Genomic DNA, 25,651 nt, shown 5'->3' on the forward strand with positions numbered 1-25,651 from the left:
GGGAGCTAGGAGCCAGCCCACATTGAGGTTGCAGTGTGGTCAGCCAGTGGGGTACCGCCCAGCAACAGCGAGGACCGCGCCACCACCTATGGGCGCTACAGCGTGGACACAGATCAAAATAATTGTGCCTCACAAAAGAAGGCCAAAATGCCGAAGGGTGAACACGTGCTGTGTCAGTCCAGAACGCACAGGGCATGCTGTGTGGCAACTGGACCAGACCAGAGTCGTCTGGGGTGGGGCGGGGCTGTGGGAGAGGGCAGGGAGAACCTTCGGGGTGGTGGGAGGTTCATGGGTGCACGTGGGTCAGGACTCATCAAACTGCCCGCTTTAAGTGTGTGCAGTGAACTGTAGGGCAAGCATCCTTCCACCGAGCGGTTGAAAACAGCGGTCCCTCGATCCATCAGGGGCTACAAACACATATCAAATACACAGGCCATTCCGCCCTGAGGAGCCCCCAGACAGCGGAAGCATGCCCACATGGGTCACAGAGCCCACAGCAGTTCTGTTCACAATGGCCTCACCCGAAGTGCCCATCAGTGGGTGAACGGAAAATAGAGTTGAGACCTCAAAGCCTAAAAGGATGTTCTGGTCCTTCAGAGAGAGGGGTTGCTGACCCCTGAACTCCACACAAATAAATAAATCCCCTCAAAAACTCTGTGCCAGGGCACCTGGGTGGCTCAGTGGGTTGAGCCTCTGGCTTCGGCTCAGGTCATGATCTCAGGGTCCTGGGATTGAGCCCCGCATTGGGCTCTCTGCTCAGCAGGGAGCCTGCTTCTTCCTCTCTCTCTGCCTGCTACTCTGCCTACTTGTGATTTCTCTCTGTCAAATAAATAAATAAATAAAATCTTTAAAAAAAAACAAAAACAAAAACAGAAAAAAGCTCTGTGGCACAAGAAAAAAGCCAGACTCCGAAGACTGCAGAGATGATTCCATGTACATGAAGCATCTAGAACAGATGCCAGGTTGGAGACAGAGCAGCTCAGTGGTTGCTGGGCCGGGAAGGCAGGCAGGGGTCAGCTGCACTTGGGCTCGGTGACACTCTCCGGGTGACACAGGTGTCCGAAGACAGCTCTGAAGATTTGCTGACTCCCACCCAACTGCATACCCAGTGGGGTGACTGTCACAGTGCCTAAGTATGTCTCAGTAATGCTGCCAACCCTCAGGGGCTACATCCCACACGTCCCTGTTTTCCTGCACCTGTGCCGGAAGGTTAACGTACCACAGACAGCTGCTGGTTTAACTGAGCAGCATGGACGACTTTCAAAAACTATTTTTTTAAACATTTTATTTTTATTTGAGCGAGAGAGGGAGAGGGAGAGAGAGCATGAGCCGGGAGGAGGGCCAGAAGGTGAAAAAAAGGCCTCCCTCTGAGCAGGGAGCCCCACATGGGACTCGACCCCAGGACCCCGGGATCATGACCTGAGCTGAAGGCAGATGCTTCACTGACCAAGCCACCCAGACACCCCAAGAATTTAAAAAACTTATGAAGAGGGACATGTTGGTTCTCAGGTGTTTAGCTGACTAACTTTTGTGAGCTGAGGTTCTGTGTCTTTCTCTGAACACACCCACCTGTAGACGCTATGCCGGGTGGCACTGACCTCTGCGATGCTCGGAATGCTTCCTCTCAGAGACATCCAGAAGCTGGAACGCCATGCCCATCTTTCTCTGGCAGCCAGCCAACGATGCCAGTGTCCAACCATGCCTGCCTTGTGCATGTGACCTCCAGCCAAGGTCTCAGCCACTTCTGTTTGGCTCCTGTGACACTTCGCGGCTGATCCAAGATGGAACACGGAGCTCTTGCTGAACATCAAAGTGTGTGGGGCTCCCCAGTTTAGGGGATCAATCCCCTGGAGGGCTGGCCACCGGGCCCACCACAGATCTGGGCTGAGACCCCATAATCTGCACTCCTTGCAGGTTTCCAGGTGATGCTGAGGAAGGAAATAGCAGAGCATATAAAGGGCAATCAGGGAACTGGTGGGTGACGTCCCCGAGGGCACCCTAAGCCTCCACAGCTGCCGTCACTCACAGAACGGGCTCACACCCCGTCACATCTCCGGAGCCTTTCCTCGCCGGGAAAGCAGCTGTCACTGCAGGCTGAGGGTGCACCCCCGTGAGGCTTGGGGGCAGTAACCGAAATCTGTGGTGCACATTTGGGTCCCACCTTTTGTCCAGGCCTACTGACCCCCACCAAACAGCCAGGCTTTCCCACGGACGCCCTCCTGATGGGGTTTGCAGCCCCTGCCACCTGGTGTCCACAGAGGGCACTGCACCGAGTAGTGGAGGAGCCCATCCCGCATCACTGAGAGGTTAAATCTAAGGAAAAATGAGCAACTCTAAAAATGTCGATTAAATACCACACACATTAAGACAGGTGTACAAGGTAATTATAATAAATATTTTTAATTACATTTTCAAACACTTAAGCATAAATGGTAATATCTAGTTGTTAAAAAATACACACAATATTTACCCCCCTGTGTTAACATAAATATTTGGCTTGTGGAAATAATACCCATTTAAAATGAAATTTTTTAGGCACTTGGGTGTAGAAAGTGCTAGAGAATAAAACCCAATTATACTTTACTCCTACTTATAAGAGAGCAACCAAAATTATATCTGATTAAGTATTCTATTTTCAACACTGTTTGCATTACTGACGGAAGAAAAAAACATGACCGAATGTATCCATATAACATTTTGAGTTCCAGAATATTTTAAACAGGAAAAATTTGATTGATAAAAATTTCAAGTTCCTTTTAGTCTGTTCACTGTGATGCTGTTTCAGTAGACACAACCCAATGAAAGAATAATTTCTTTTTAATAACCTTTGCTTAAAGAAATAGTCTTGGGGTGGGGTTAGGTTAGAAATCCTAACTCAAGAGCATAGCAGGTGCACGAAGCTTTGAAACAAACAGGCTGATCAGGCTGCCGGTGTGAGCAGATGCCAGTGAGGTTTAATTTCAAATAACCTATAGATTTTTGCGAGAGTGGTCAACGAACTGTATAAATAACACAGTGAACATTATTTCCAAAACTCCTGGGCTGGAGCTCCGTCTCAGGAGAACCCTGGGCACATTTCTTAGGGAATACATTCTTGCTCTTGGAGTCCTGCTCGTGACCATCTCAGGCTGTCAACAAGCAGGTGTCGCGTCGTGAGGTTTGAAGGTCGCACCCTCCTGTGGTGGGAAGGTCAGGAGCTGGGTCTGGCTCCGTGGTCTGGGCTCCGCGCTCACTGGGCCAGTGGCAGGGCCTGCAGGTACCTCAGAAGCTGCTGGCAGTGGGCAGGGGAGCGGTGCTTCTCGACGACAGCCTCCGTCTCTCTCACCAAGAGCTCAGGAAACAGAATGCTGCCTGCTTTGAGAACCTCTGTAAACAGGAACACACCCTCAATACGCCAGGAATCAATAGTAAACCATTGCTGCTTATGGGAATAAGCTTCACAGCCCAATTAAAACAGCCAGGAACAGAGCACACTGCAACCCGAGGCAAGTTATCCAGGACTGAGTGGCCGTGCGTGACCCAGTGAGGAAGGGTCTGTTCTCCGAGAAGGCATGAGGATCTCTAATATGAACATGCCTGATAATAGAGCACCAAACTACACGAGGCCAAACGGACAGGGTTGCAAGGAGAAGCAGGTGCATCCATACTGGCTAGACTTCCACACCCGCTATCCCACTGGACAGACCCACAGGTGAAAGGTCAGTGAGGACACGACCAACCTCTGCAGCACCATCTGCCAGGAGCCATGACAGAGTTTGCAGATGCGTCCATCCAACAGCAGCCGAACACACACTCTTCTCCGGCCCCCAGGCTCACTCACCAGGCGGGCCACATTCTGGGCCATGAAAAACACCATAACAAATTTAAAAAATAGAAGTCCTACAATGTCTGCTCTCAGGCCATAATGGAGTTAAACCAGAAATCAACAAGAGATCAACTGGGAAATCCACACATACTTGGAGAATAAAGAACACATTTCTGAATAACACAGTAGTCAGAGACGAAATCTTTTGAAAAGAAACTAAAGACCATCTTGAACTGAATGAAAAGGAAAACACAACCAAAATTCGTGGATTGCAGTGAAAACACTGCTTGGAGGGGAATTTACAGCATCAAATGCATCTGTGACAAAAGAAGATCTAAAAATCAATCCTTTAATTTTCTACCTTAGGAAACTAGAGAAAGACAATTAAATCCAAGGTGAGCAGAAGAAAAGAATAAGAATTAAGTGGAAATCTGTGAAATTGAAGCAGGAAATCAATAGAGAAAATCAAGAAAACCAAAAGCTGGTCCTCTGAACAAGTTGCAGCCCACAGATACGAGGACCCCAGGAAGTGGGCTGGTCCCGAAAGACACACCAGGACAGAGGACCTACATCAGAGAAATGGAATCAAGAATTAACAACCTCCCGACACAGAAAGCACCAGACCCAGATGGGTCCACTGGTGAATTCTACCAAACTTTCGGGAAGAAATGATACCAATTCTCTACACTCTTCCAGAAGTTGGAAGCTTCCTAACTCAGTCTACAGGGCCAGGATGACCCCAGTACAACACCAAAGGCATTACAAGAAAATATAAACCATTATCTCTCGTGAACAGAGATGCAAAAACCCTCAACAAAATAGTAGCAAATCGAATCCAACAATGTATAAAAAGAGTTAGGCATGAACACCAAGTGGGGTTTATCCTAGGTACGCAAGGCTGGTCCAGTATTTCAAAATCAATTAATGTGGGGCACCTGGGTGGCTCAGTCAGTTAAGCGTCTGCCTTTGGCTCAGGTCACAATCCCAGTGTCCTGGGATCGAGCCCCGCATCAGGCTCCCTGCTCTGTGGGGAGGCTGCTTTTCTCTCTCCCACTCCCCCTGCTTGTGTTCCCTCTCTCACTACGTCTCTCTCTGTCAAATAAATAAATAAATCTTAAAACAAAACAAAACAAAACAAAAAACAACACCTCAATTAATGTAATCCATCCCATCAACAGGCTGAAAAAGAAAATCATGTGATCGGAGCCCTTGGCAGCTCAGTCAGTTAAGCATCTGTCTTCCTCAGAGCATGATCTCAGCACCTGGGATCAAGCCCCACATCGGGCTCCCCACTCACTGGGGAGTCTGCTTCTCCCTCTCTCTCTGCTGCTCCCTTGTGCTTGCTCTTTCTCTCTCTCTCTCAAATGAATAAAATATTTATTTTATTTTATTTTTTTTTACTAGACAAATCTTTTATTTACTACTTTGGTGGGGAAGGTGCACCCTTCCTGGAGGTACTGCAATACCAGGTTGACGCGTGGAGTGGACGGAGCAAGCTCCTATTCCAACTCCCTACTCCAAAAATCCACTTAATATATTGTCCACGGATAGAGGATGTATCAGATATTAAACTGATAAGAAGAGATACTACAGTTAATCTTAGCCAAAAGGCCGAGAAGCGATCAAATGAATAAAATCTTTTAAAAAAAGGGAAGGTACAAATAAAACAAAGGTAACATAAAAAAAAAAGAAAACATAATAAAATACATGGAGAAAGCCATGTTCATGGATAGGTAGAGTCATTATTGTCACAATGCCAGTTTTCCTCAACTCGATCTGTAGCTTTAAGGCCATCACAATCCCAGCAAGTTATTCTGCAGATACCGACCAATTCAATCTACAGTCTGTGTGCAGAGACTGAAGCTCCAGAGTGGCCAGCGCAGCCCTGAAGGAGGAAAGGGGCCTGACACAGTCTGACTTACGACTTTCCACAACCCCAGAGAAATGGACAGTGTGGTCTGGTTGGAAGAACAGATAGCTCGGTGGACCAGAAGAGAGAGCTCAGACGCAGACCCACAGTTGATATGGACCCACAGTGGACGTGGGCCCACAGTCCTCTGAGCTTTGGTAACAGAGCAGTGGCAACACGGGAGCAAAGGCAGCCTTTTCTGTAAATGGTCTGGAACAAGTGGATATTCAGAGGAAGGAGGGAAGGAAGGAGGGAAGGAAGGAAAGAAGGGAGCGAGGGAGGGAGGATCTAGATGCAGACTTTACATCTTACACAACAATGAACTCCACATGGATCACAGACTGACATATGAAACTGCAAGGGCTACAGGATCCCGAAGGAAACTCGGGAGAGAACCGGTGACCCTGTGTGTGGTGATGATTTTTATTTACTCATGTCATCTGACTGCCACAGACATGGTGGAGCAAGGACATCTAACAATCTGCCTGCTGTAAGTGTGTCCCCCAGTAAGGGACCGTTTACAGCATCAGGGACCCAATAATCCACTTCTCGTCTCTAAATCCACCAAGTGTGGGCTCCGTGGGTCCCCTGTGACCCAGGTCGGCGGGGCACATGCAGCAGGACTTGCAGCCATCCTAGGGCACCTGAGTCACTTCTTCCCAGGGGAAGCCACCTTCTCGGGCCTCTTCTACTGATGTGAGTTTCTCTGGGTAACACTGTAGACAGTATTTGTTCTGCTTCCTTTAGCTGTTTTCCTAGTTATTGAACATCATGGTCTCTCTCTCCACTTCCTTTTTTAAAACTTGCATTTCATGACGGATTTTTCCTTGATTAAGTGCCAACTTCACCAGGTCCTGAAATCCCCATCCCTGTGAATTAACTCCAGGACCTGGGTTTCCCCATCGGCACCAACAACTTTTGGTTTCTTGAAATTGCCTGCATGTCTGTAAGTTCTCTTGACGAGAATTCCAGAACACACGAACAGGCGAACACAGTGCACGTGAGAGAGGCGGGAGACCCCGACCGACCTGAATATGGCGCACATGAGAGATGCAGGAGACCCTGACACTGGCTGACGTGAACAGGGCGCACGTGAGATGTGGGAGACCCCGACGCCGCCTCAAGGAGGAAGAGACACCTCGGGCCAACACAGCTGAGAGATGCCCCCCCGTAAGCTTGCGTGTCCCCAGGGAAATGGAGATGTAAACAATAGCACACACAGCCACACACTTGTGAGAACGGCCAAAACCCGCAACACCATCCCCAGCAGGTGCTGGCGAGGACACGGAGCCGCGGGGTACTGGTGGCAATGGGAGACGGGGCGGCCACTCTGGAGGACAGTTTGGGAGTTCCTTACAAAACTAAGGAGAAAGCAAGGTGTGGGGTTTGTGAGAACTTGGCTGCGTAAGCCAGATGCCCCCCGACACACCTGGTACGGCTGCAGAGAGAAGCCAGCACACCGGGGTGTCCTCCAGTGGCTGGCGCCCAAGCTGTCCACACATGACCCGCAGTCACGCACTCCCGCCTGTGACGGCCCAGGGTGGTCGCTCTGTGTGTGCAAGGGTCCCTGGGGGTCCTGCGGGACCTTGGGTCGGGGAGTCAAAACTGTGTCCGTAACTCCACCAGGCATGGCTCTCTGCTCACTACGGGCAGGGTCCATGAGCCCCTTGAGTTCCCTCAAGAATGTCCTCAACAAAGCAGTAAAAGTTCCTTTATTAGGTCAGTCCTCCAGCACCCAATTTATACCTTAATTCATTAGTTTAGAGTTGTGGTTTTTTTATTGACTTGACAATGCCTGCCTTTAAACTGGAGCGTTTGGCTCATTAACATGCCACGAGATTGCAGCCGAGGCTGGATTTGGTCTGTTTCCTGTTTGTCCCTGTTTCTGTATTCTTCCTGTCCTTGTTCCTTGACTACTTTTGGGTTATTGGCATATTTTTTACACTTCCGCTCCAAGATCTCGTAATCGGTATTTTACTTACACGCCTCTGCAGGACACTTCCTGTGGCTGCTGTGGGGACACTGAACCCACGCTCCCCGGGGCTCACTGGACCCACCTTCTGAGCATCATGTGCGCTGATGGGGGGGCACAGCAGGGAGTGTGTGGGGGCCAGCATGCCGCATGCCCCGCTAAGAATGACCAACTGACAAACAACAGGACAGAGTCAGCCTGGGCACACTGGGGCCCCCAGCAGGACACCTGCCCAGAAATCAGTAGAGAGACAGCATTTGCGGCTTTCCAGCAGAAACAGCAGGTACAGGGAACCTGCTTCTGCCCCTGTGAGCCTGACGGCTGTTGCAAGCTTTTCTTCCCGAGACTGTTCGGAGCTCTGCGCTCATCAACGTGACTTCTAGACATGGGTGACGTGCGGATGGACCATCAGGTGTGAATGTCGTTGCCCACTATGGGCACCCACCTGGCCAGTGCAGGGCAGTAGCCAAGCACGCCCACAGGGACCTGCAACGGTGCCTCTCTCTTGCAGCTGTGCACCTGCTTGAGGCTGGATTTCCTCCACCTGCCTCACCAGTGTCACACATCACGGCCACCACCAACGCTGTGAACACCTAGCTTCTTTCACGGAGAGCCGCAAAGTGAAACACCACCATTCTTCTGGCTTGTTACTTTGTTTTGGAAAATATAACTTCCAAAGCCACATGTCATTTATGTTAACACACAGTAGCCTTACTGTTTACTCTAAACAAATTAACAAATACCTAATATCTTTTTCTCAACTTTAACTTTTTTTTTTTTTAAGATTTTATTTGCTGCAGAGAAAGAGTGCGTGAGTGAGGTAAGCAATGAATGGAGGGAGGGTCAGAGGGAGAAGCAGGCTCCCTGCCGAGCAGGACTCGATCCCGGGACCGAGATCATGACCCGAGCCAGAAGCAGACACTTAACCGACTCAGCACCCCAGGCGCCCCCTAACTTTACTTTCTATCATGGCCAACATTATGGGCTATAACCCACAAAGACCAAGCCCTTGGATCAGCACTGATGTGGGTCCAAAGAGACCCCAAGGCCGCGGACCTGCTACCCCGTGCTCGAAGAGCCAGGCCTCCGTGCTCCAGACAGATCTCAGAACCAAGCGCCCGTCACGCCATGCCTACCTAACACCGCGTCCTGAACAGCGGCCTCTGGGTCATCGAGGTACACGAGGAGCTCTCTGTACAGGAATTGGATGTTGCTTTGGTAGTGGGCCTTCCCGTCGTCATTTGGGACACACGCCAGCCATGTAACCAAGGCAGAGGTGGCCGCCAGCCTCACTTCATGGGAAACGTCATCTAGACGCTTCAGGAGCTCTGGAGGGAGAGCAAGACAGGACAGTGAGACAGGGACTGGAGCAGGCACCTGACCCCACAGCGGGGGGCGCTCACCCTCGGGCCCCAGGAAACCCACATCCTGTGGGGAGCCTGGTGTTCACACACAAGGAACTGGGGCAGCTCCCAGTGTCCTGGGACCCCTTGACCACACTGGCCAAGGGGCGGACACAGGGAGTGCCTGGTCCTGCGCATGCTGTGCATGTGCACAGACCTGGGCTGCTCTACCCTGTGTCCTCACCCGCGAGGCAGCCTCACGCCCTCTGTGGCTCCAAAATGCTCAGAGTCTCTCACCACAGGCATCACATACACAGCTGGCTGCCCGGTCCCCTTGATGCGCAGACATCCCCCTGCCTCAAACTGCAGGCTTGGGGACAGCGCTCAGGGCCTGGTGACATGACAGCCGACACCTGCATCAGGCTTGTTTCTGCTGAACTCTGGGGCCGGACCACTTGGCCGCTGAAAACAGTAATCATCAGCCATCACAGGCAGTGGCTCACTCAGGAAAAGCTCGCTCACACGGGGCCTGTGCTGGGCACACAAATCCGAGTTGTGGGAGGTCTCAGAGAAGGCAGCTCGGGACGCCCGCCCTCTGCGGCCAAGCGGCCATACTTGTGCCAACACACCGCTCCCAGGAGCATGAAGCTAGAGCTGCGAGTAAGGGAGCCCACCGAGGAAATCCTCCTGGACTTAAAGTAACCCCAAACGCCCCCAAATGAGCCATCTTTTCACTGGGTTTTGTTTTAAAAAGTGAGCAAAAGCCCAACAAGTGTGGACAGTCCACAAACCACGCTGGCTGGATGCGTTCACAGATGGGAGTCTGGAGGTTGTCGTCGTCGCGACGGAAATAAACACAAAACCAAAAACAAACTTGCAAGAACGTGTGGGAAAGGTGACTTCGACTCTGGGTTTTGTCAAGATGCAGAGCCTGCCATTCCAGAACATTCTGAGCTGCCACCTCTTCCAATGCTGGCCGTCTGTCTGTCCCTCATTCCGGAGCTCTGCTGCACAGCCTGAGCCTCCCCCGCAGACGCGCATCTTCCTCTCCCGGCATCCACTCTCTACCACGTTCAGTCTTGTGCACCCAGCAGCCCGCCGGCTGAATCTCATTTCCAGGAATTCTTATGACCACCTCTTAGAATCACTACATGCCGAGGCTCAGGGAAGGACAGGGGCCAAGGCTCCGCTGTGTGTACCCACGGCCGGCGGTAGGAGTGGAGAGCCACGGGTGTGTCCAGACACTGCAGCCCCGGCCAGCGCCAACATCGCTCCTCCGCGTCCACAGGGACCCTCCCTGGAGTCTCTGCATGGCATTCAAGAAGGTCTCCTGGGCTCTTTCTCAGGCGCATCTTGGTTCCCACTGGCATTTCTGTTTGAACTTGGAAGTGGGTTCCAGAATTCACATCTCCCCTCCAGCAATGAGGGTACCTGCTGTCCTTCCCCATGCTGGGTTTCCCGGGTGTTTTAGGACCCTCTGCGTCCGCTGCTCTGCTCCTGCATCTGACCGGCACCCGGTGCTTGGGTGCCACAGAAGGGCAGAGATGCAGGACTTCAGGCACGAACGGGTGCCCACCCTTGCACTGCAGGACCCCTGCTATGCGGTGGGACTGCACCCCTAATTCCTGGGCACAGGCCGCCCCTGGACTATGCTATCTACCCACAGATGGTTCATCTGTCACAGCCACGCGGGGACTCAGCACCAACCTGACCGAGAGTCAAAGGAGCAGTTTCTAGCTTCCCTACAAAAGAACAGAAAGAAAAAGGTCCTACCAGGGTAAATCTTGATGAACTTCTCTGGATCAGCCACACCGCCAGAGGTTTTTAGAAATCTGTTAATGATCTGGCATGAAATCAATCGTGTCCTCTGAGAGTCCTCCTCCAGGGTGGTTAGAACGTCCGGCATGAGCGTCTCCTGCGCTTCCCGCATCTGCAACGAGAGGATATGAGGGACTGGGGCCCCAGCCCAGCAAGGACACTGCCAGGGACATGCCATGTGCACCTTGCCCATCATGCGAGGAGCCTGGCTCTCCTACAAACAGAAAGGAATCTGGAATACTATCTGGAAATTTTACATAAGAAAACCTGAACCTTGGGATGCCTGGGTGGCTCAGTCGTTAAGCATCTGCCTTCGGCGCGGGTTATGATCCCAGGGTCCTGGGATCGAGTCCCACATCGGGCTCCTTGCTCAGAGGGGAGCCTGCTTCTCCCTCTGCCTCTGCCTGCTTGCACGCTTTCTCTCTTTCTCACAAATATGTAAATAAAATCTTAAAAAAAAAAATCTGAAACCTGATTTTAAAACCTCCATAACTTGGACAATTTTGCTTAACTTGGTGAGTGGAAAAATCCATTGCTCATAGTCTTGGAGACACAAATGCTACCTACTCTCTGCTACTGTCTATTGCATCCAACCAAATTTGGGGGACTCTGTAACTCAGATCAGGGCGGCACGTAGCAGGAAGGGGAGCTCACGCACTAGGCAAGCCCCTGGCCATGCGTCTGCAGATGTGGGGCTGAGCACAGTGACAGCAAGCAGGCCCCGCTTCTCTGACAGTCCACAGAAAGCCCAAGATCTGCCCAACTCAGGTAGGTTCATGTGGTTATGCTCTCTGCTCTGCAAAGAGTAACATTTAGTACATAACCCAAGAAAACCCCCGATCTTTGAAACATAAGCTGTTGCCTGCGGGTCAAACTCGCCCGTGGACCCATGCTCCCCCCCACCCAGTGGCTGCAGAACGTGGGGTCTGGCAGCTGTGTGCGTGTCCCCCCCACCCTGCTGGGGCACGTGCCCTTCGGAGCCCCACCTGCTTCTCTGACAGGATGTCACTGCTGATGAGTGCCCAGAGGCAGGACACAGCTGCCGTGCGGATGGCTGCTGCAGTCTTCCCTGCATGCCACTGCAGACTGGGGACCAAGATGTCTTTCGTCACGGTGTCGAGGTAGTGGTGAAACTGCCTGGGGTGTTAACAAGGGAGCGAAGTGGAGAGAACCAGGGTGAGGGGAAGCCAGAAGCGGAGGGCCACGGCTTCCCTGGGGGCAGGGGCCCTGCAGGGGAGGGGTGGCCTCCCAGGGCTCCTGCTGGCCTCTGCTGGGTCCAGCGCAGGTTCTGAGCCTCCAGGGTGCCGCCCCCCCCCCGCCAGCAGGAGCTTTGCCCGTCTCTCCCGCCTCTGAAAGAGGAGGAGTACGCCGACCAGGCCAGCTAAGTCACTTGCGTGTGTGGCCCTAACCATCCCCTGTGGGCACACCAGTCCCTCCACCCCAGTGAGGGGCACCGCCGGTCTGAGCCCAGGGCTTGAATGCCACAGCTCGCAGACACGGAGGCTCCTGCCAGCTGTCAGGATGCGTCATCTCAACTAGTTGGCCAATCCGGCTGGGGGCCGTAGAGCCCCACAAAGAGAACTCACTAAAGCCACACTGACACCTGAGCACCCTCACAAGTCCCACTGCGCCACCACTGTCGTGGTGAAACACGTTTGGTTCAACAAAGAATCTGTCAACTTATTTCTGAGCATTATTCTGAAGCATGTTTCAGAGGGGGCTCACATCCCAGATACCAGCTGCTCTGGGAGACTGATGAGGGCATGCCTGCAGGGCAAGGCCGGGCTGCTCCCTGCGTTCTGCCCACTGTTCCTCTGGTCCCACTGTCCCTCTGGTCCACCCCATGGGGCCTCCACCTCCGCTGAACTTCCCCTCTGCGGAAGGCTGCACCTGCTGGCTTCCAGCAGGGGGCACCCCAGAACCAGCGATGCAGGTGAGTGATGATGGTTCTGGACGATTCTCTCTCTCTCTCACACACACACACACACACACACACACATGGATTGGGTTTCCAATGTGCTTTAACTTCCATGCAAAGAGCTGCTGTTCCTTGCAAAGTGATTCACAAGAGGTCTCCTTAGAAAGACCTAACCCCGACAGCCATCCTCCTGGACCCTGACAGGCGTCCAGGTCAAGTGGCTGGAAGAGCAGAGGCTGAGCACTGGTCAGATTGTGCTTGGCCGTGGGAAGACAGGCAGGCCCCACGCACGGCCGGGGTTAGTCAGAACCCGTGCTGGAAGCAGGGACACATTGTGGAGGAAGACCTGGCACCCAACTTTTTGGAACGGGGCCTCCTGGCATGGCAAGACGCACGTGGGTTGGTGGGTGGGTCCCCGCTGGAACGAGGACGCATCCCAGGAGACCATGGGCACACTGCCACCTTCGATCTCCTACCATCACCATCACCCCTTCCCAGTCCTCAGTCAGCCTGGAGGAGCCAGCAGAACTGGCTGGGTGGTGGCCAGGAAGGCCTGTCACACGTCCACAGACGCCCTGGAGAGCAAAGGCCATGCGCTGGAGGCTGGCGCCCAGGGCCCATGCTCAGGGGTGCTCTGTGGGAGGACCAGCCCCATCCATGGAGGGCCCCACAAAACACCTCCTCACACCGAGAAGCCACATCCTGTCACTGTCAGATACTTGTGAGACTGAGGACCCAGGGAAGCCCCCCCAGCATCTGCCACATTTGAGCGGGGCCTGCGGGGTGCATCCCGGCAGCAGAGGGTCAGCAAGGCGTCAGCAAGGCACCCCCAGGGCTCCCGCTGCCTGGGGGCTGTCCTGGCCCCTCATGAGGATGCAGGGGAGCACAGGCTCCAAGGAGCCCGCCAACCCATGCCCATGCTCCCTCCAGCTCAGCCATGTGGAACCCTGCCCAGGGCGGCACTCCGTTTTTATGGCCCCTGTATGCTCGGAGTTTGTACCGATGAGCAGGACGTGGAACTCCCTGCAATTCGAAGGGCTTGGAGAGCCCACAGCAAACATCCTGGTGTGCTAGTGGCGTGGCGGGAGCTGCTCCTGATGGACATGGTCCTTCCAAGGGGACAGGGTCCCCGCATGCCTCAGCACCCACCCCCCCAGCACCCAACTCTGCTCTGGACGGGCCTCCGTGCTGCCACGGGTTCAGGTGGGCCCCTCCCTCCGGCCAGTGTCCCTGCTGTCCCCTCCCTCCCTGCAGAGCATCATGCTGGGGGCTCTTCACGTGGTTGCGTGGACAGAAGTTTCTTCCAACACTTTAACCACCAACGGGGAGTCAGTCCGCTCTGTTAGACTTTTAAAACAGGAACACCTAATATATAAACCATTAAGTTAATGTTCCCTAAAACCTCTTCATTTGCTGGAATTTTAATGGCCGCACAAAAATGACTTTGACTTTGCATCTGTGCAGGTGGGCGCTCACTGCTGGAGCCGTCTGTTTACCCAGAGAGGGCGGCCGGCGCCACAGCCTGGGGGTGATCCCCGCTTCCGTCGGAGTGTCCTGCAGAGGCCGGAGGCTGGGAAAACCTACCCCTGGGAGTTGACGGTCTGCTGGGCGCTCAGCAGCACCCGCGACAGGGAGGAGAAGAGCCTGAGGCGCATCTGGGGGTCTCTGGCCGGCTGGAGGCAGCTCCGGAGGGCGGGCACAAGCTGGGGTAGCACTCCTCCCAGAGCTGGGCCTGGAAAACACACACACACCCAGTCCCCACTGTTCTTGCTCACGGAGGGGAACATGGCCTGTGGCGGCCAGGCTGGCGGGTCCCTCCACAGGACACAGACTCCGGGGAGGGGGCCACAGCCTGTCCCATCACCTTCCCATCCTTCTGGATTGTGGGTGTCACTGTAAAAGAAAACATTTAACTCCCAAACCATGCAAATCATTCAATATGGAAACTTTCTATTTCTTTCTTTTTTCCAGGTTTTAAAAAAAAATTCAAGTCAAGTAATATTTTAAACATCAACCAAAATAAATTATTCAGAACACGTAAGGTGTTTAATATTTGCCCCTACACTTGGCAGCCGCTGCTCTTCTCCAGCCTGCTGCTGGGTGGGCACGAGCGCAGGTCCCCTGAGCTAGTGGGGGCTGCAGACATGCGGAGTGACCCTCAGTATCTGGAATCGCACTGAGTCGTGATTGGAATAAACAGTCCCTGGGGTGAGACACGCACTCTGACTGCAGGGACACGGGTCATGGGAGCACAGTGCACCCCCCACGCCCAGGCAGGCCCTCACAGCATTCCACAACCAACAGGGCTGCTCCCGGCCACCCTGCTCATTCTGCAACAAGCCCGAGAACAAGCAAAGCAGGTGGAGTCCCCCCAGATGCTCCGACTCAGACCCGGCGTCAAAGATGCGAGATGGAAAAGCAAGGGGTGCCTGGGGGCTCCGTCGGTGATGCAGCTGCCTTCGGCTCAGGTCATGATCCCACGGTTCTGGGACTGAGCCCCGCATCAGGCTCCCTGCTCGGCGGGGAGCCTGCTTCTCCCTCTGCCTCTGCTGCTCCCCCTGCTTGTGCTTTCCTTTTCTCTGGATCAAATAAATACATAAAATCTTAAAAAAAAAAAAAAAAAAGAGGATGGAAAAGCAAGGCCCTTGGTTAACCTGAGGCCAGGTGTGGGTTTCAGGGAAGAAAGAGAAACAAGACCAGACGGGACATCGTGGCTCAGGAACAGGACACCTGCGGCAGATAAGCGCCCGGTGTTTGCTCTCACACCCTGCGGTCTATCTCCCTTTGACACGCACCGAAGGCCAAGGTCCAGACGACTCTCACCCACTCTCACCGGAAGAGGAGGGTGGGTCATTCAGGAGTAGCTACCATCTCCCGCTTTGTCACACGACACAGAGAAAATGCAGCTGCAAGAGGACAGAGGAGTTTCAGGGAGAGTCTTCCCACCCCTCCTGTAAACACACTTCCAGCTCACGCCTGGTCCCGCCCTAACCAGTTAGGCATTTTTGACACATCAAGTCCGTTAGATGCTCTCCGTAAAAATAAGGAGAAAAAACCCATCCAAACCGCAGGGCATTTGTCCACACTAACGGGAAGGAAAGCTCGGCCGATCTGAGCTCTAGCAGGAAGACCCCCAGGACTGCGGCCTGGAGAGCCGCAGAGCAACCCGCCCCCGCCACCCCCAACCCCTGACCCGCGTGTCCTGGGCGTGCCGGCACCACAAGGGTCACGGGGCACCTGGAAACGAGCCCCTCCAGAACACACAGGATACATTCAAACCAAGGGTGCAAATACACTATATTCACGCTCTGAGAAAACACTGGGTTCATTGAAGGGAAAGTGCAGCGTGGCCGCTACACCCCTGCCTGACTCCTACCACTGCACCCCTGCACGTGGCCGACGGCCCAGCTTTTCCTGATCAGCCCCAATGGTGCACTGGCTTGCAGCCTCCAGCCGCTTTCTAAATTGCAGAGGAAAGCTGCCGATCAGGGTCTGACAGTGATTTTTGTTGTTTTTTTCAAGAATCATCTTTTAAAATGAAATAAGTCCAGTGAAACCTTTTCCACCGCGGGTCCGAGAGAGAAATCTCCACATGGCAGGGAGGAGGCATGCGTGTGAGCATGAGCTCTGCCCAAGGGAATGTTCTTCCACGGTCCCGCCGCTGGTCAGGGCGGGCCCGGAGGTCCACACAGAACTCTCGTTTGCTGCACTATGGGCAACAACACTGAGGCATATCTGGAGAACGTAGGCCACACAGGAGGCCTGAGAAATCACACCTTCGAGGTTTAACACCAAAACCAAACGCGTGGCAGACTCTGAAGAGCCACATTCAGTCTTCAAAAACAATGCTCTTGGCGTTTTTTAAAATGAAGGTTTTGGTGCTCACAGTGCTGGCTCCCACGGGTGGGTGAGACTGCTTCTCCCTCGTGGCCTGAAGCAGCCTGGGTGTGGCGGGGACTCACCTGCGTGTGTGAGCACCACGCTGAACTGCAGGAGCTCCACGGAATGGACGGTCCAGTCCTGGTGTGAAGCCGCCAGCCGCTCCAGGAGGGGACCCGCATGCTCTTGGTAGAGGTCCTGGCTGCCGTCTATTCCCTGCACCGCGGCCAGCGTGTCCATGGTCTCCTGAACCTGCATGTGCGAGTCACAGGCTGGGGAACCCCACTCCTGAGGCTCAAACGCCCCCACGGAGACCCATCTTCCTCACCGGAGAACGAGAGCCGCTCAGGCCAACCTCGAACACTCCACCAAGCACTGCAGGCGCCCCCGCAACAGCCACTACGCTCACTGCGCCAGCACCGTCAAATAACAGGGACAGATGCACATTTATGAGAGATCCAACGCACATTTATGAGAGATCCAACCACCGTGCCCCTGTCCTGCACAAGGCCTGCACAAGGCCCGGCAGGCCCAGAGTAGACACACAGTATGCTGGCCTGAGATCACTCTGAGACCTGTCTTCCTGTGGAGACAACTGTCCCCTGGGGGAACGGAGGGGGAGGGCACAGGAGACAGGTCAGCAGCCACCTCGCAGTCTGCAACCTGACGGCTGGCCGGTGTCCTTCCCTCGGGTTCCGGGTGTGCAGATCAGGCTCTGCTTGTGGCCCTGTAGTGACAAGGGGCCTGCTACAATATGTGCTCTTTGGAAAGGTTGTGTTTGAAGAAAACAAAGTTCAGAGGCCCAAGAAAGGAGAGGGAAGGCAGATACAAGGTCCCATGACGTGCCCGGGCGCTTCTCCATCACGCAGGCCGGTCTCCAGAGAGAGATCTGCCCGAGGCTGGCAAGAGCGAGCTGGAGGGAAAACCACACTCTCCTGGAGAGGCGGCAAGACACTGGGCTTCAGACGGTCCCGGAGCCCAAGGGACCTGGACAGCAGAGTTTTTAGAGCTCAGACCCAGAGCTGAAGCAACAGGAGTAATTCTGTGAAGCCGGCCTGTGATTAGACAGGAAATCACGATGCTATCTTCCCTTCTCTGAAGATGTCAGTCACGCACGTGTCTAAACAGACTAGAGGTGAGGACGGGAACCCGTCCTGTCCACATGTCAGCAGCCGTTGTCCCTCTGAGACGTGACAATAAGCGGGCAGCTGGGAGTTTTCCAGAAACCAGGGCACCCCTCAGGCCACCTCAGGAGCGACTCATCCCAAATGTCCCCCATATTCCTTCACCTTGCTCGTCGGCTGAGTCAGGCGAGCCTGAGGCTTTGGACTCCAGAACAGGAGGATTTCGGGACAGAGGTTCCATCTGCTAAGACAGGAGCACCTCCCCGAGCATGAGCTCCAACACCCACACAGCTCACCTTGTCGCCGAGGCCCGTGGCAGCCGAGAAGGCCAGGATGGTCACCAGCACCTCCACAAGCTGCAGGCTGCACCCCCTGCAGTCCTCCTGACACACGGAAACCAACGTCTGCACGCAGAGTAGCACGCGCTCCCCGTAAAGGCGCTGTCAAGAGAACAGGGAACACCGTGAGCCAGCTCTCTCCCCCACACATGCCCCCTGCAAACCCCTTCCCACCCCAGGGGCCCCCTGCCACCCTCCCTGACCCTCTGCACGCTTCTATCCAGGTCCTGCTCCCTTGGCCCCAAGGCTGCCATACTCCCTTCCCCTATCCAGGCCCCCCACATCCCTCCCCAGGTCCAGCCTCCCCCCACCCCCATGGGCCCCCCTGTTCCCTTCTCTTACCCTGCCCTCCTGTCCCCCCACCCCGAGTCCAGACCCCCCTAACCCCCCCGCCCCAGGGCCTCCCTGTTCCCTTCTCCTACTCTACTCTCCTATCCGCCCCTCTGCCCCTGGTCCAGCCTCCCCACCTCCATGCCAGGGCCCCCCTGCTCCCTTCTTCTTCTTCTTTTTTTTTTTTTAAAGACTTTATTTACTTATTTGACAGACAGAGATCACAGGTAGGCGGAGAGGCAACCAGAGAGAGAAGAAAGGACGCAGGCTCCCTGCTGAGCAGAGAGCTCGATGCGGGCCTCGATCCCAGGATCCTGGGATCATGACCTGAGCCGAAGGCAGAGGCTTTAACCCACTGAGCCACCCAGGTGCCCCCCTGCTCCCTTCTTCTACCCAGCGCCCCACCGCCCCCAGTCCAGCCTCCTCCCCACCCCCACACCAGGGACCCCCTGCTCCCTTCCCCCTTGCTCCCTCCCATTCTGCCGCCCCCTGCCTCAGGGCCCACACCAACAGAACACAGCACACTAGGGCCACGGACTGAAACACACGGATCTCAGGAGTGCCTTCTTTCGTGGGAAAACTTCATGGTGTTCTTTTCCAGGGGAATCTGAACATGGCCCAAGAAAGAAATGCTTAACAGTCTCTCGGTTACATTTAAAGAAGTTCTTATGCATTAGCCACACATCCTGTAAAATTCACAAGAGAAACGACAGAGCATCTTGGAGCCGCCTGCAAATACCCAGCCGTCCCAGCCCACCCCCAAGGGTAACAGAAAAGGTAGAGGAAGTGGACAGAACAGGAGCCCCGGAGCTCATGGCTGCTGAGTCTGGGAGAGGGTGGGGCTTCACCCACTATTCTCTCTACTGCTGTGTCTTTCTGTAATAAGAAGTTTAAACAAAAATAAATACGATTCTGTGGTTTAGGACATGCTTCCTGATGGACGGGGACAAGGAGGCACCTCGGCCAGGTCCATCCAGCCAGCCGCTCACCTCCCAGACTTCAGCCTCATCAACCATGGGGCAGAACTCCTTAACGCCTGTGTCCACATGTGCTTCTCATATGTCCCGCCACGTATGTGTCTCATGGGGTTTCACAAAGGACAGAAAGGCTGGGCTGGCGGTCACGGAGCAGTGGGCTGACACTGGAGCTGTGCACCCATGCGGTCTAGCAGGGCCAGTCCAGAGGCGATTCTGGACCTCTGTGGCTCATGCACAAGTGACATAAATCACAGGATTTCAAACAAAGAATTCATGCCGGATCACGGAGGAGTGTGGTCTGCGCATGTCCGACCGCTCACGTCTGGGATGGGAGGTAGCCACGGCACTGGTGTCCAGCTCCCCCAGGGAAGCCTGACCAGTATTTAATTCACATTCTCACTTGTCCCACAGCCCAATTTCCTTTAGGCCTGGATGGGTGGCCCCCCAGTTTCTGAGGATGTGATTTCAGCTCGTGTCTAGAATGGCCTGTACTAAATGCTCACGGAGCAATCACTTTCAGTTAAGAGGGGACTGGGCTCCTGAAACGGGAGCCACCTTTACTGTGGACTGGCTATCAGGGGCACATGGGGCCCCAGAGCCCACGAGGAACCTCATGCTTTCCCAGCTGTCCCTTCCTGCGGGGAGCATGGCACCATCTCCGGGAAACTGGGCCTCAGCGCTCATGGCTTTCTTTCCACTTAAGCAGACAATGTTCCCCTCCACCTGCACCCCAGAGGCAGACAAAGGCAGGGGGAGGCGACAGGTTCCAAAGTGACGTCTTAGTTTCTGCTCCTGAAACTCAGTGTCATCGGAGGTTGTCGAAACTTCAGGGGAGAAAGTGCTAGAGGCTGACATTTCTATGGCGACCACGCCCCTGCACTCCTGGCTTTTGTTCGTTGAAGAGGAATAAATGAGTTATCCTTACGGTATCAAACAATTTCCTCAGCTCAGTTACCTGTCACAAAACAAACATTTCAAAGGAAAGGATCCAATTCCCTCAGCTCAGCCCCAGGTGCAGCGCTGGCCAGACACACCTGGGGAGGCACCTGCCACGACCCCGCCTGCAGCACAGGAGGCCCCACGATGCGCAGCCCGGCATGCACCCTCAGGGCACCTCTGTCTGGCTGACAGGGAGTTTCTACACCTCCATGTGTTCTTGAAAAACGTCCACAGCCCGTCTTCCCAGCTCCTGGGGATCGATGGCAGGAAGCTTGTACTCCTTCCCATGCCACCCTGGCCACACCAGATTCTCCTGCTGCGGGGAGAACAGGGCTGCATCTGATGCCTTTGCCTAAACCCGAGCGTTCGTCCCCTTTGCCAAATGTCTGAGTCCGTGAGGAAAGGGACAGGATGACTGTCTAGGGTTTTCACTATGGCTGGTTCCTCAATCTGAGCCTGGAACACGTCCGGTGAGACACTAAGCATGATCACGCTTTGTTTCAAACATCACTACAGGGGCACCTGGGTGGCCACTCAGTTAAGCGACCAAGTCATGACCTCAGGGTTGTGAGATCAAGCCCCGCATTGGGCTCCCTGCTGGGCACAGAGCCTACTTTTAAAACAAAACAAAACAAAACAAAAAAACATCATTGCAGAAATTCTTCCTCGAAAAACCTGGAAGATGAGAAGCCAAAGGCAAAGTCTGAACTTTATGGATTAAGAGATTAAATTTTTCTGTAAATAAGGCTAAGACATAAAAATCAGGTTTTCTTTCCTATAAAACTTGTAAAATCCATATTTAAGCACGTATATAAGATTTTAACTTTAGCCTTTCCTTTAGAAAAAGGAAAGGTTCTGGCTCACAAGTGTACATAGAGGGATCAGACTCCTTTCCAGCCCACCCTGAGTAAGAATGCAGAATTCACAGGGGTTGGATGATGATGTTAAAAACGGGTCTGGGAAAAGGCGAAACATGTTACAAGCACCAATAGCAGACGGAACGGTTCATGGACGCTCCCTCTCTGATACCTGGGCCCCACTCCCCACGTAGCCTTGAAGATGGATTTGCAACCATGACAGGAACCCCTTGTCACCTGAAGCCGGAGAAGGACCAGATGACCTGATGCACAGCACCCTGGCGCCTGGCTGTGCCTGAACACGTAGCTGGTCCCCCACCCCCAGGCCAGTCATGGCCCCAGCCACCGCTGTGGGGCCTCGAGCCTGCACTACAGGAGACAGAGAAGCGGCCTGCGCAGACCCCCGCTCCCTACAGAGGAGCAGGCCACACCCAGTGCTTATAGGGTGACATGGCTGAAGCCTGTGACAACCAAACAAAAACAAAGTCCTTATTTTTTTTCTCAGTAACAATCATAAATTATTCCAAAGCTTGAAGCCTATCACTCAGACTGCTCCAATGTAGAAGAAAGAGAACACGGAGTAGCCACATGTGCACTCCCATACCCGTTTCCCAGCTGTCAGCGTTTTTGTTCTGAGCACATCATGACAATGCCAAGGGACATGAGTGTGGTCAGAGGCTGAGGACCGATGGTGGGGGCAGGAAGGGGTGCTGACCACGTGATCCCCAGCACTGTGGCCCCACAGCCTGTTCCCGGCACGGGCCTGCCTAATCCCATTCTGTCCTGCATGGTGGCCACTGGGCACGTGGAAGTGGTCTGCATGAGGCAGGACCTGCACTTTAGTTTAGTTTCAATGTGTTTAGTTTCAATGTGAATGACCACTGACGGGACAGAGCAGGAGACAGCAGGCACTTGGGTCCCCAGACAAGACAGTGTCAGTGGCAGGACCCTGGCTGCCACTCCCATGGGCCTGGTGGTCTACTGATAATGAGCACCAAGTAGGCATAGAGTGCCGCACAGGAGGCGCTGCCCACCTCGCCTGCACAGAGGGCCAACCCCGCCATGCGCTCCACCTGCCTCCCTTCCCGCAGCTTACGTTTTCAGACCCTTGACAGATGTGAGGCCGGGCCAGCTCCGTGGCGATGACCTTCAGGTGCGGCTGGAGGGCCTCCCTAGAGCAGCCTCTGATGACGGAAGCGAGGACCAGGAGGCTGGAGGGGGAGGGCGACTTCTTCAATGTGGATAAGATGAGCTTCAGAAACACTTCTGGGCTGACGAAGGCCCCAATGAGCTCTGCAGACCTGACGCACTGCGGGAGAAGGCCAGGGCTGACTGGCTGCCCACCATGAAGCCCTTGGCCCTCCTGCACCTGCCTGCCAGGCTCCCAGCGCAGCACACGCAGCCCTGCAGAGGGTCCGCCCCTCGTGTGGGCCACAGGAAGTCCCCATGGCCCTTAGAGCTTCCGCAGGGGCCTGGTTCCCAGGATGCCAAGATCCTAGCGGCGCCTCACGCCCCTCCTCCGCTGCCAGTGACCAGGCTTGTTATGAACACATGGCCACACGCTGGCACCTGCATGCCGTGGGCCCCACGTGGGGTGGTCACAACAGCGGGCCTCGGGCAGCAGCCAATCTCTAAAAGGCACTCGCTATGTGATTCCTGTTCGACGTTGTTCCCAAATGACATCATATGGGGACATTGCCCAGTGTGCGGGGCCACTGTCACGGGCCCACAACGTGTCCTCCAGGCAGGTGTGAGCATCCCTGCACGCACCAAAGTGAGGTCCACGGGGCCCACTGCTCAGCAAAGGCGTCCAGTGGCCAAGCTCAGGGGGCAGGGTGGACAAGGGAAGCAAACCCAGCTAGGCTCCCCTCCAATATCTACACACGCGGTGGTGCTACCCGGCAGCCAGTGGGCGGGTGGTAGCGAGAACTGGCAAGGAGATGCCGGCTGCCACGGGCTGGGCCGGGAGTCCCTGCCTGGCTTTTCTTGCAGAGCCCATGGGCACACGAGTGGCATCAGAGCCAGGAAGGGGCCTGCCTCCTCCACTGAGGCTCACAGGGACCGTCTGTCTGAGGTGCGGCTGGTGCGCTCGTGCAATCCGCCTGGTCTTGCTGAGAGAAAAGGCGCGGGGGTGGGGGGTGGGGGGTTTGATTCCCTGAACAGTGTACCTTTACGTGCTGTCCTTCACGGGCACAGAAAACAAATCTGTGTGATGGGGGATGTGAGTAGGGGCAGTGGGGGCAGACGCCAAGACCCAAGGGGATCTCCTGGTGACTTAAACGTGACCTCAGCTGCGGTGGCAGTTCCACGTGGCTCACATTTATCCAGACCCGCAGACCCGTGACCTGACACGGGGGAATGCTACCGCGGGAGCTACGCTACTAATGTGACCAGAAGAAGGCAACTCACGTTGCTGACCACAGCGCTGTCTTCGTCAGCACACGCCTGGTGCAGGGCTCGGAGGATGACGTCCAGGTGCTGCGTCATGTGGTCCTCGGCATGCAGCAGCAGCACCACCAGCAGCTGCGCTGCCTTCACTCTGGTCCCCACCACCCAGTCGGTGAGGTCGTGGCACACGGCAGGAAGGATCTTGGACAGGTTTCTGAAGACGAGCTCCCGACAGCCCAACATGGGGCGGTTCTCTGGAGGTGGAAAGAACCGGGAAATTCCCAAGTGAAACCACCATGGGTCCTGGGAAAGCAGACTCACCACACGTCTCTTGTTTAAGGGGCACCTACACGCTTCACTCTGACATCTTCAAAGTGCAAACCAACTCTGAGGGCAGAAATGAAGACCCAGTGTCCTTGCTGAGCTTAGAATTCTTGTACAGAAGGGCGTCTGGGTGGCTCAGTGGGTTAAAGCCTCTGCCTTCAGCTCAGGGCATGATCTCAGGGTCCTGGGATCAAGCCCTGCATCGGGCTCACTGCTTGGCGGGGAGCCTGCTTCCCTTCCTCTCTCTGCCTATCTCTCTGCCTACTTGTGATCTCTGTCAAAAAAAAAAAAAATTTGTACAGAGACGGATGTATAAGGGACACACAATAAAAATACACGAAGTGCCTCATTTGCTAAGTTTGGACACACGGACACACACTTCAAACCACAGCTGTCGCCAGGGCGCAGACGCACCCATCACCCCAAAGCTCCCTGCGCCCCTGCAGGGCCCTCAGGACTCTCCGCCCACCCGGGCGGCCGCGCTTCGTTTCCTGGCACTGCAGATGGACCGCGTCTGGGCAGACCTGCAAGGTCCACACCTGAGTTGGCCCGACTCCCTTCCCCGCACGATGATCCCAGGGCCATCCACGTGGTGGTGTGCCTTCATCCCTCTGCCTGTCCGTCCCCTGCTGAAGGGCCTCAGGCTCCTTCCCGGGCTGGGTTGTTGCCAAGAAATCTGCGACGAGCACCGCCCACAAGCCTGTGTGGCCACGGCGGCTGCTCCCAATGCTGAGCACCCGTGGCTACATCTGCTAGGTTCCACAGGAGGCAGCATTTGATTGAAGAAACTGCCAAGCGGTTTTGGGAGGTGGCTGCCCCATTTCCTGTCCCCACTACGGGACAAGGGGCTCAGCTCCTCCGTGCCCTCAACCGCACTTGGGTGGCCAGTCGCCAGTGAAAGGCACCGAAAGGGTGTGCAGCACCTGCCATGGCTTCAAGCTCGCTTCCTAACGTGTTTACTTCTATCTCTGTTGGTGAGGTGCCCTAAAAAAATCCTTCTGCCCACTGAAAAACCGGATTGTTTCTAAAGTTTATTTATTTATTTTTAGTGATCGATGCTGAAAGACCACCCTTTCGCCACTGAAGAGTCACGGGCCTGTCTAAGACTGGCTGTCCATGGATGTGGGCCTCCACTTCGGTTTGTGTGACCTCCCTGCCGCTGCTCTCCGCACGCCAGCCCCTCAGCCAGCAGCCCTGTGCTCTCGGTCCACGGACTACTCTGAAACAGGAAGTGCTAGCCTCTCAATTTGGCTCTTCACTGTCAGAGTCCTGGTGGCCCCAGGTCCTCCGCATTTGCATGGGATTTTACAGTGTTTGTCAATTTCTACAAAAAGGGCTTCAAACATTTTGTAAAGGTTTGATCTTAAAAAATCAAAACTCATTTCTCAAACTATTCCAAAAGTAGAAATGGAAGGAAAACTTCCATGAGGCTAGCACTGTCCTGATCCCAAAATGAGAGCAAGACTCCACACACACAAAAAAGAGAACTACAGGCCAATATCCCTGACGAAACTGGACATAAAACTCTTCAACGAGCAGTAGCAAACCTAATCCAACAATATATTTAAAAAAACCTCCTGTGGTGCCTGGGTGGCTCAATTGGTTGATCAGACGGCTCGTGATGTGGACTCAGGTCATGATCTCAGGGTCCTGGGATCAAGCCCCACATCCCACTTTCTGCTCAGTGGGGAGCCCGCTTCTCCCTCTCTCTCTGCCTGCTGCTCTGCCTA

At 54.5% G+C, this 25,651-nt stretch overlaps 1 protein-coding gene across 2 annotated transcripts in view; it reads right to left on the reverse strand.

Annotated features, from left to right (window-relative positions):
• Window positions 1-1,798: 1,798 nt before the first annotated feature.
• The window catches only part of DNAAF5 (dynein axonemal assembly factor 5), a gene marked incomplete at its 5' end in the record, with an annotated part of 45,983 nt that continues 22,130 nt past the window's right edge, over window positions 1,799-25,651 (reverse strand). Inside the window, 9 exons of one of the 2 annotated variants that reach the window (XM_080829868.1) lie at window positions 1,799-1,928; window positions 8,823-9,014; window positions 10,803-10,959; window positions 11,834-11,984; window positions 14,350-14,497; window positions 16,728-16,896; window positions 18,065-18,208; window positions 22,306-22,518; window positions 23,619-23,851. In XM_080829868.1, the coding sequence (XP_080685994.1) occupies window positions 1,840-1,928; window positions 8,823-9,014; window positions 10,803-10,959; window positions 11,834-11,984; window positions 14,350-14,497; window positions 16,728-16,896; window positions 18,065-18,208; window positions 22,306-22,518; window positions 23,619-23,851 (1,496 nt within the window). In that variant the 3' untranslated portion in view covers window positions 1,799-1,839. Of the gene's footprint in view, window positions 1,929-2,367; window positions 3,367-8,822; window positions 9,015-10,802; window positions 10,960-11,833; window positions 11,985-14,349; window positions 14,498-16,727; window positions 16,897-18,064; window positions 18,209-22,305; window positions 22,519-23,618; window positions 23,852-25,651 lie in introns of those variants that run through there. The other variant, XM_080829867.1, reaches the window with a different exon arrangement.

The sequence above is a fragment of the Martes martes genome, assembly GCF_963455335.1.
Source record: "Martes martes genome assembly, chromosome: 18".
NCBI lineage: Eukaryota > Metazoa > Chordata > Mammalia > Carnivora > Mustelidae > Martes > Martes martes.